This window comes from Loxodonta africana, chromosome 2 (genome assembly GCF_030014295.1).
Source record: "Loxodonta africana isolate mLoxAfr1 chromosome 2, mLoxAfr1.hap2, whole genome shotgun sequence".
In the NCBI taxonomy this organism is placed as follows: Eukaryota; Metazoa; Chordata; class Mammalia; order Proboscidea; family Elephantidae; genus Loxodonta; species Loxodonta africana.
This window is the reverse complement of record NC_087343.1, coordinates 124,496,838-124,508,443: the sequence shown is the minus strand read 5'-3', so window position 1 is coordinate 124,508,443 and position 11,606 is coordinate 124,496,838. Positions and strand designations below refer to the sequence as shown.

Genomic DNA, 11,606 nt, shown 5'->3' with positions numbered 1-11,606 from the left:
ACCTTGCACCCCCAGGTGTCCCGGGGCCATACTTTGAGAACTGCTGTCCTTCACAAGTCTTTGTGACCCTTCTTACCTTCTTCGAGTTACTATCTTTAGGTGCTGCCTGGGCACCCGCAAGGAGTCAGAAACGCCCAGCCACCCCTAAAGCTACCCGGCACCACACCACCCCCTCGGGCGGAAGTCCTGAGCGCTCAGAGCTGCGCGCGCACCACGATCTCCAATTTCCCGGCGTACCTCGGGACTGCGGCGTGGACGCGAACGGGCTGTAGCGACCCACGTGACACTCAGGACAGCCGTGGCGGGAATTCTGTGAGTGGTGCGGTTGTGGGGTCGCTTGGTCTGTGCTCTGTGTCCCCTGCGGACAGTCCCGAGCCGGCCCCTGCGGCCCACCCCGTTGTCGCCCGCCAGCCCGGAAGGAAGTCGGCGTGGGAAGAAGGGTTCCAGCCAGGCCCCGCCCTCTCGCAGCTCTCCGGCTGGAATTCCTGCCGTGTCGTGGCCTCCCTCGCCGGGCCTTCCTCACCCCGAGTCCGCGGCGTGATCCCGACTGACTGCCCTCACTCGCCCTGCCTCGGCCGCACTGTAACACTTAGGTGGGCCCCGGCCTCCATCCAGGCCCTTTGTGTAAAGAAACATTTGCAAACATGTCCCGGATCGAAAAGATGAGCATTCTGGGCGTGCGGAGTTTTGGAATAGAGGACAAAGATAAGCAAATTATCACTTTCTTCAGCCCCCTCACAATTTTGGTTGGACCCAATGGGGCAGGGAAGACGGTAAGTCCTGAGTAGCCGCCCTAGTTTACAGGGGGTCGCCACATCTTAGGAATCGTGGAATAGAATATCTGACTGGGGAACTCAGAACTCTGATTAGGAAGACCCGAGGAGTGTGTCCCCTTGGCTCCTCTCCTGGTGCCCCAGAGAGGGCCAGGGCATGGCCTGATGTGGCCTTCTGGCCTCTTGCACCTTCAGAGTAGGCCCGACCCAGCCATGTAAGGGTGTGCAGCCTGTTCCGTGGGCAATGTTTATTTGAGAATCCCTCTACCGGATCGGCCTCGGTGAGCTCACAGTCTTACAAGAAGCCCTTTCATCTGCGTTGGTGTTACTTAACATTGTCTTGCTCCCAAGCAAGGCATTCACTTCCCAGCAGTTGTCCCATACAGGAATCCTTTTAAAAGTTATGAAGTATAAATATATGACTCTAAGAAGAGTTTGTAAGTATACCGATTCTCTAAGGATGTTAAATGGGAAGGAAATGGCTTAATTTTAAACTGACACTAAAAATGTATTAGGGCTTAGTTAAATTGGAAAACTTTATTGTTAGGATGCTCTTGCCCAGTCAAAATAAAAATTAGAGAAGAACTTATTTATTCCTGGGAATGATAAGAAATTTCAGTTGGTCTCTGGAATGGAATGCAATTAGGTAAAAAGTATAGCCGAAAGGCATCCTGGTCTGGAAGAATGATTTGAGAAAAGCAAGGTGATACCTGTGTAGACGGGGAAAGAATCTAAACAAAGGACTTCTGAAAATCATGTAGAAATAGATAAGATTTAGTGTCGAGACTTGAATACCAAACCGTTTTCTACTTTTATTTACATAGTAATGCTATTATTTATCAAATGCCTCTTACGTACCTAAAAACCCACTGCTTTGGAGTAGATTCCGATTCACAGTGACTCTATGGGACAGAGTAGAACTGCCCCATAGGGTTTGAAGGAGTGGCTGGTGGCTTTGAACTGCCTACCTTTTGGTTAGCTGCTATAGCTCTTAGCCACTGTGCCACCAGGACTCCAGTATGTACCTAGCGTTGTATTGTGTACCGGAAATGAGGCTAGTACAGTGTTTATGAGCACTGGCTGCCTGAATAGAAATTCTTACTTCATCATTTATTAGCTGTTTGATTGTGGGCAAGTGACTAACTGCTCTGCACCTCAGTTTTCTCTTTTATAAAAATGGAGATGAAAGTAGTATCTACAGCCTAGGGTTAATATGAGAATTAAATAGTGAATGTACGTAAAAGTGTTTAGAACAATACTTGGCTGTGTATTAGGGTAGAGCTTAGGGCTATGTGTTAGCCACTGTTATTAACTTAAATAATTTTAAGGGTTTTAATTGGAAATAGAGAATTATTTTTTCCAAATAATAATAATTTTATTTTAGAACACCTTCTTTATTATGTAACTTTTCTGTGAACTTAAGCAATTATACTTTAAATGCTTAGCCATACCTTTATTACAAGTTTTATACTATCAAACATTATGTGATTGTATCTTCTATAGTCTCCATGGTAAATAATATTTTTATAATGAATTAATATTGGGAAAAACTTCTAACATCTCATAAGTAAATAGTATAATTTTCTATTTCTTTAGACCATCATTGAATGTCTGAAATACATTTGTACTGGAGATTTCCCACCTGGAACCAAAGGAAATACATTTGTTCATGATCCAAAGGTAATGGAGCTGGTAAAACTTTGTATTTGTACTATGAAATTTTTTTAATTATATAAACTGTAATAGCTCATTTTAGAAAACCTGGCAATGGAAAAGTATAGAGAGACATAAAAAGTCATCCTCTATAGTCTTAGCACCCTGTGATAACCATTTTTGGCATTTTCAAGTATTTTTCCTCCTTTACATACTGTTTTACATAGCTGAGGTGCCCGTTATCTAATTTTGTTTTGTTTTTCCTGCTGAACATTATCATAAATCCTATGTCATTAAAAACACTACAATAAATAGTTCACCTGGATGTTTGGTACACGGTTGCTTCTTTTAATCTATATTTTTTTGTATGTCTGAAATCTTTCCTACCTAAAATGTTTAATTTTTTTTTTTTTTTGGCTTTGTGTCAGGAATGCAAGGTTAACATTTTATTGTCAATTTAATTCGCTATACTAAGAATATTTTTATCACGCAGAAAAATCACTTGACAAAATCCGTTACCATAAAATGTTTAATTTTTTATATTTTTTTCCAACTCCCCGTTTCCCCCTCCCCCAGGTCCCTGGTAGTCACTAATCTTTTGTCTTGCAGGACTTACCTCTTCTAGGTATCTTATATAAGTGGGGTTATACAATATTCGTTCTTTTGTGTCTGACGTATTTCACTGAATGTCATGTTTTCAGGGTTCTTCATGGGGTGGCGTATAAACATTTTTAATAGTTGCATAATTTTCTTACATTTAGATTTTTTTTAGTTTTTTATTAAAATGTACCATGATGTAAATCTTTGTGTATGAATTATTGTTTGATTTGCGTATATCGTCTATTAGTCTGTAAAGGACATAGATTTTCTTACGATGTTTTGGCCCATAGCTTTTTCTTGTTTCATTTCATTTCATACACACATATACATATGTACACATATGTATATCCTCATGTATATAGCAAGTTATGTGCCTTTCTCAACTACCCCTCTTAGTCCCTATGTTAGATTTTGTTGTCTATTCTTCCAAGCTTCCAAATGTTTTTCTTTGTGGACAAAAATGTGACTCTGTGTGTATATAAATATATGCACACACATATATTTTAATACATCAGTACAGTTTTATTATACCATTTTATTGTACCATTCAAGCTGGATTCAGAAGAAGACATGGAACCAAGGATATCATTGCTGATGTCAGATGGATCCTAGCTGAAAGCAGAGTATACCAGAAAGATGTTTACCTGTGTTTTATTGACTATGCAAAGGCATTCAGCTGTGTGGATCATAACAAATTATGGATAACATTGTGGAAAATGGAAAGTCCAGAACAGTTAATTCTGCTTATGAAGAACTTGTACATAGATCAAGAGGCAGTCATTTGAACAGAACAAGGGGATACTGTGTGGTTTAAAGTCAGGAAAGGTGTGCGTCAGGGTCGTATCCTTTCACCATACTTATTCAGTCCGTATGCTGAGCAGATAATCCGAGAAACTGGACAATATAGAAGAAGAACATGGCATCAGGATTGGAGGAAGACTCATTAACAACCTGCGTTATACAGATGACACAAGCTTGCTTGCTGAAAGTGAAGAGGACTTGAAGCACTGATGAAGATCAAAGACTACAGCCACCGGTACGGATTATACCTCGACTAAAGAAAACAAAGATCCTCACAACTGGACCAATAAGCAATATCATGATAAAGGGAGGAAAGATTGAAGTTGTTAAGAATTTGTTTTCACTTGGATCCACAACACCCATCAAACGACGCATTGCATTGGGCAAATCTACTGCAAAAGACCTCTTTGAAGTATTAAAAAGCAAAGATGTTACCTTGAAGACTAAGGCGTGCCTGGCCCAAGCCATGGTGTTTTCAGTTGCCTCGTACACATGGAAAAGCTGGGCAGTGAATAAGGAAGATCAAGGAAGAATCTATGCCTTTGAATTACGGTGTTGGTGAAGAATATTGAATATACTGTGGACTGCCAGAAGAACAAACAAATCCATCTTGGAAGAAGTACAGCCAGAATGCTCCTTAGAAGCAAGGATGACGAGACTATGTCTCGCATACTTTGGACATGTTATCAGGAGGGATCAATTCTTAGAGAAGAACATCATGCTTGGTAAAGTAGAGGGTCAGCAAAAAAGAGGAAGACCCTCGATGAGATGGATTGACACAGCGGTGGCCAACAGTGGGCTAAGCATAGCAACAATTGTGAGGATGGCTCAGGACAGGGCACTGTTTGGTTCTGTTGTCCATAGGGTCGCCGTGAGTCAGAACTGACTTGACGACACCTAACAACAACAGCAACGTTGTAGAAATATTATTTAGTTTCATACTGTGGGTCCATTAGTATATATATACACATTTATTGTTTTTAACTACTAAATAGTATTCTATTATTTAATTGACCTCCTGTTCGTGGATATTTAAGTTGCTTCAAATTGTAGGTGACTAATTATGAAAGTATTTATGAATATTCCTCTTAGGAATAATTCTATGTGGTACATTTACTCAGCCCTCTCTACAGTGACTCCTTTTCACTTTTCTCTCCTTAAACCTGTAATCTGCATGCCTCAATTAATGACCTTGGCTCATACTTCATTGAGAAAATAGGAGGAATCAGATGAAAATTTCTTCATTTCCCAGTCATAAAATCTGCCCAACTACCCTGCATCTGTACCCATACTGTTTTTTCACCTGCATTAAGGGTGAATTGTTCATTTTCTCCTCAGCCTACTCCGTTCATATTTTCTTTTTTTCTCCACTAAAACTGCTCTTGTAAGGTCACCAGTAACTTCTATGTTGCTGGATAGAGTGGCCAGTTTGCCATCCTCAGTGAGTTGATTTCTCAGCAGATTTGATACAGTTAATTATTCCCTTCTTTAAAAAACTTTGCTCTCTTGGCTTCTGTGACACCGTAATCTCCTGGTTTCCTCTTTTTTCGCCAGCCACTCCTTAGTCTTCTTAGCTGGTTCTTTTCCAGATTTCTAAATGTCAGCATGCCCCAAGACTCAGTCTGCCACCCACTACCCTTCTTTACCTCCTCTCTCTTGGGTAATCTCATTTTAGACTCATGACTTTTAGTGCTGGTTATATACTGATAACTCCCAAATTTATATGTTTAGTCCTCACTTCTTTTCCTAAACTCTAGCTATGTATGTCCAGCAACGTATTTGGATATGTAATGAGCATCTCAAATTTAACATGTTCAAAATAGAACTCTTATTCACCCCCATCACTCCCATATTCTCAAACCTGCTACTTCCTCAGTACTGTCCAGTTTAGTAATTGATACTATAATCCACACATTTGCTAAAGCCAAAACCTATTTGTAATCTTTGATTCATTTCTTCATCTCACCCTGTTTCCAATTCATAAACAATTTCTGGCTACCCTTCTAAAATATGTCCAGAATTTGCCAACTCATTCCATCGCCGCTTCTCCTTTCCTGGACCACACCATCACCATCACCATCTTTGAACAGTTTCAGTAGTTGCCTAACGTGTTTTCTTCATTTTTGAAGTCCTCTGTTTTTCGCACAACAACCAGAGATATCTCTTAAATATTCATTCATTCAGGAGGGAGGGAGTGAATCATTCAAAATCAAGGGAAAGAACATTCCAGACAGTGTTAGTAGTAAGTGCAAAGTCCTCAAGGTGGAAACATGCCTGGTGTATTTAAGGAATCAGAAGGAGGATCAAAGTGGCGAGGGGAAAAATGGTAGAAAATGAAGTCAGTGAGGTAGAAGGAACTAGATCCTGTAGGACTTTGCGTTTAGTTCTTGTTTGAATAGGAATCTATTGGAAGATTTTGAGCAGGGGAAGAGCTTGACCTGGTTTGTGTTTTAAAGCAATCAGTCTGGCTGCTGAGAGAAGACTCTGTGTAGATGAGCAAGGGTAGGAGTGGAAGCTAGGGATATGTGATAATCAAGTGAGAAATGTTGGTTTGATGAACGTGGTAGTGGTTGAAGCGGTGAAAAATACTTAAGATTCAGGATGTATTTTAAAGTTAGAACTAATGTTTGGCTGTAGGAAAGGAAATAGAGTAGGAGAAAAATAGAAGTATCAAGCATGACTCCTGGACAAAATAGTGGTGTCATTTATTGTAACGGGGAACTCTGGAAGAGGAGATTTGGGTGGATCTGGTTTGAACTTGGAAATTCCACCTAACCAAAGATTTCCAGAGGAAAGTACAAGTCTGTTTGGGGGAGAAATCAGGGCTAGAGGAAAGAAAAAAAAGGAATCATTGACATACAGTTAGTTATAGCTAGTTTTCTTAAAGCCTGATGAGATCACATACGAAGTGAGTATAGATAGAGAAGAGATCCAAGGCCTGAACCTAGAGCACATTAGCCTTTAGAAATCTGGAGGAGGAGGACGAGCCAGCAAAAGGTGCTAAAAGAACAATTAGTAAAGAAGAAATGTGGGAGAGTGGCGTCTTGGAAAACTAGTGAATAAAAAGAATAAAGTGTTATATCAGTTGTATCAAAAATGTTGACAGTTCAGTTAGAAAAGGGTTTTGGTGTGTGGAAGTCATTGATGATCTTGGCGAAATAAGTTTCGTCAGAAAGCAGGAGGTAAGGATGTGAAATGCACAGAATTTCTTTTATGAATTTTACTATAAGTGGAAACAGAAATAGGGCAGTAGCTGAAGAGGTTTGCAGGATCAAGGAGAGTTTTATTGGTTATTGTTTTGCTGTAGTTTTTAAAGTGGGAGATAATTGAATATATTTATAGGCCGATAGGAGTCATCCTGGAAAGGGAAAAATTGATGTGGTAGAGAGGGGATAATCACAGAAGCAAATCCTTTAGGCTCTGAATTCCCTTATCAGACTTCCGTGTTATATGGTGCATTTCCTTAGCTTTTATTATGGTATGAATCCCCATGCTATGCCTTCCCCCAGTGTGGACATCCTCATCCTAAGCTGGGTCACTCCCACTCACAGATGCTGTTTTCATTCTGCTTGAACTCTGACACCCTTGGACTCTTGACATCCTGTGCCAACCTTTCTTCCCGTGTGGACACCCTTCTCAGCCTACTTGAGTTTAGTCATCCCACTTGGACTGAGCTGTCCTGTGCCCCCCACCTCCAGCTAGCTTGACCAAGTACCTTTTCCTGCCCCCATCTAATGGTATTAAGACTAGATTGCTTGGAAAGGAAAGGGCTTGTTTTGTTTTATTTTTTAAAACCTTTATTGAGCTATAACTCACATACCATACAATTCACCCATTTAAAGTGTACAATTCAATGGTTTTTTAACATACTCACAGATTTGAAACATTTTCAGTACCTCAGAAAGAAACTGCACCCTTTAGCTATCACTTCCTCTTCCCCTACTTCTTTTCCCCTTGCCCCAAGCCCTAAGCAACCACAAATCTACTTTCTGCTTATATAAGTTTCCCTATTCTGGACATTTCATATTAATGGAATCATATAATGTGTGGGGAAGGCATCCTTCAGATCTCAGTTTAAACATTCACTTCCTTCAGAAAACCTTACCTTATCTCTCCAGACAGGTTAGATGCCCCTGCTTTGTGCTCTCAAAGTACGCTGTACTTCTCTTATGGTATTTAACACACCTTTCTCTACTCTTTGGCTATAAGTCAGAATCGACTTGATGGCACTGGGTTTGGTTTTTTTTTTCTCTACTCTTTTAACGTGTCTTCCATGTTCCAAAGGAAAAGAGTATCTTATCATTTTTGAGCCAAAACGACGTATAAAAGTTACAATGTGCTTAGATAAATATTTGTTGAATAAGTTGATAAATTAATGTCAAAGTTGAATTTATGCCAAAAACTCATTAAAAAGTCAACGAAGGATATTTTATAATAACAGGCAGAATCCAAAATTTCTGGCTTTGGTTACAACAGAGTAATGAGCATTACACTTAAGTTCCCAAAATGAAAAAACTATAGAACTGGAGAAGATATTTGAAGCATCTGTTTTCAGGTATTGAACAAGAGATAATGCAGGACTGTGATCCATGAGAAAGGGAAACATATGAAGTGACTGCACATTTATTCTAGTTTTCTACTTCTACCTGGAGGCATTTTATAAACTTCAGCACATGGAATTAGAACTCAACAGAGAATAGTGATCTAACTAGGCAAATGAAACAAAGCAGTTTAGGTTTGCTGAGGTGACTGGAAATTGTGGGACAGGGTACTCAAAGGGAAGAGCTGTGTAGAGACAGAGCACCAGAAATCTGCTTAAGGATCCCTTGAGTCTTTGGCCAAATACTAAGATACACATGGATGAGGAGAGATTTAATGGGGACCAGCAGAGAGAAGCTACTGTTACTGGTGGGAGGGGGGTTTGAGAGGAAGGGTAGGACTGTGAGCTAAATGGAGATTCTAGACAGCACACAATGCTGGGAAACATTTGAGTCCTGATATGCAAGAGTAGGGAGACCTTGTGGAATTCCCCAGCATTCAATTGAGACGCTGGGAAGACCACCCTAGCAAAACCTAAAATTCAAGCTTTGACAGAATCAAGATGAACTGTCAATAAATTAACTGCCAGCAAGAAAAAGGCAACATTTTTTAAAGGAAGTCAACATAATTCAAACTCTTAATGTAGCATCCACAATGTCCAGCATAGAAATAAATTAACTGGATATACAAAGAAGCAAGAAAGTGTTATAACTGGGAGAAAAAAGTGAATTCGATCCAGAGGTGACACAGATTTTAGAATCAAGCAAGAATTTTAAAAGGGCTGTGACAAGTTAAAGGATTTAAAGGAAAAGATGGACATAATGTATGGGAAGATTTCTAAACATGGAAATAAAAACTATAAAAAAGACCCAAGAAGGTCAGCACATCCCAACCAGCATAAATATTTTGCATATTCAAATTGCTGAAAACTAAAGAGAAAATCGTAAAAGAAAATGGAGGAAATTAACAAACCAATAGTGAAATTAAGAATGCTTACAGTAGCATCTAAAAGAATAGAATACCCAGGAATGAATTTAACAAAGGTGATGAAAGACTTGTACATTGAAAACTACAAAATATTGTTGAAAGAAATTAAAGGAGATCTAAATGGAAAGACATCCTCTGTTCATGGAACTAGAAGAGTAAATTTTGTTAATATGTCAGTACTATCCAAAGTGATGTACAGAGTCAATTAAATATCAAAAATTCTAACAGAAATAGAAAAACCAATTCTCAAATTTATACAACATTGCAGTGGACTCCGAATAGTTAAAACAATCTTGAAAAAGAAGATCACTGTAGGATAACTTACACCTCCTGATTTTAATCTTAACTTCAAAACTGCAGTAGTTAAAACATTTTGGTACTGACAGGAGAATAGACACACAGACCAATGGAATAGAATTGAGAGTCCAGAAATAAACCTGTTCGTTGATGGTTGGTTTTCAACCAGGGTGCTAAGTACATTAAATGGGGGAAGAATAGTCTCTTCAACAAATGGTGCTAGAACAGCTAGATTTCCATATGCAAAAGAATGAAAATTGGAACCCTACCTCACACCATATACAAAAACTAACTCAATATGGATCAACAACCTTAATATAAGAGCTAAAACCATAAAACTCTTAGAAGAAAACATAGGAGTAAATCTTCATAATTTTGGATTTGGCGGTGAATTCTTAAATATGACACCAAAAACATGAGGAACCAAAGAAAGATGAATTTGACTTCATCAATTAAAAACTTTTTTGCATCAAAAGACATTATCCAAGAAAGTGAAAAGATAAGGAGTTTTGTTGTGAGGTTTTTAAGTGCAAACCAATTTCTTTAATAGGTATAAAACCCCATTGCCGTCGAGTTGATTCAGTCTTACAGCTGCGCTGTAGAATACAATATAGAATAATGTAGAATATATTATAGAATAATATAGAATAGAACTGCCCCATATGGTTTCCAAGGACTGCCTGGTGGATTTGAACTGCTGACCTTTTGGTCAGCAAAAAGGCTTAACCACTACGCCACTGGGGTTTCCTTAATAGGTATAGAGCTATTCAAGTTTTCTACTTTTTAATTGAGCTTTGGTAGCTTATGTCTTTAAAGGAAAAGAACCCTGGTGATGCAGTGGTTAAAGTGATTTACTGCTAACTGAGAGGTCGGCAGTTCCAAACCAGCGGCTTTGTGGGAGAAAGATGTGGCAGTCAGCTTCCATAGAGATTTACAGCCTTGGAGACCCTGTGGGGTCACTATGAGTCAGAATTGACTCAACGGCGGTGGGTGAATTTTTAAAGGAATTTGTCCATTTCATCTGAGTTGTATTTATTGGCATGAAGTTGTTTACATTATTCTCATATTACCTTTTTTAGGATCTGTAGTAATGTCCTCTTTTTCCTTCTTAAATTGGTAATTTGTGTCTTTCTTGATCACTTTGCCACCAGGGCTTCTTACCTCTTTGCTTCCAAACCCAAAACCTAACCCACTGCCGTTGAGTCGCTTCTGACTCATAGCGACCCTATAGTACAGAGTAGAACTACCCCACAGTTTCCAAGGAGCGCATGGCGGATTTGAGCTGCCGACCTCTTGATTAGCAGCCATTGCGCTTAAGCACTATGCCACCCGGGTTTCCTCTCTTTGTTTAGAGGTTTATTAATTTTAAGTGATCTTTTCAAAGAACCAGTTTTTGGTTTCACTGATTTTCTCTATTTTTCTGTTTAATTGATTTTTACGTGTATCTTTAATATTTCCTTCTGCTTAACTCTTTTTCAAGTTTCTTAAGATAGAAACTGATCATTAGTCTTAGACCTATTTTTTCCTAGTGTAAACATTTGATTCTATAAATTTCTATCCATTACCTTGGATAATATTATAATTTAGTAAATCAAACTATTATTTTCCTCCCATGTTTTGAATAATGTATTATTTAGCTTCAGTTCCACAAATTTTTATATACTGTGCTTTCATTTTAATTCATTTAAAGTATTTTCTAATTCCTCTTGTGATTTCTTCTTTGATCCATGGGTTTAGAAGTGTATAGCTCCATTTTCAAATATTTGGTGATTCTCCAGATATTTTTCCGTTACCAATTCCTAGCTTAATTCTCTATATAGCTTCAATCCTTTTAAACTTATTGACACTTGTTTACATCTAGAATATGGTCTCTCTTGGTGAATTTTTCATGGGTGCTTGAAAGTAATGTGTATTCTGTTGTTTGCTAGAATGTTCTATGAATGTCAATTAGATTAA

General features: G+C 38.8%; 1 protein-coding gene across 1 annotated transcript in view; it reads left to right on the top strand.

Annotated features, from left to right (window-relative positions):
* Positions 1–235: 235 nt before the first annotated feature.
* RAD50 (RAD50 double strand break repair protein) overlaps positions 236–11,606 on the top strand; it is a 90,401-nt gene continuing 79,030 nt past the window's right edge. The window contains exons 1-2 of the mRNA XM_003405022.4: positions 236–773; positions 2,370–2,453. Of these exons, the coding sequence (XP_003405070.1) occupies positions 645–773; positions 2,370–2,453 (213 nt within the window). The 5' untranslated portion in view covers positions 236–644. The remainder of the gene's footprint in view (positions 774–2,369; positions 2,454–11,606) is intronic.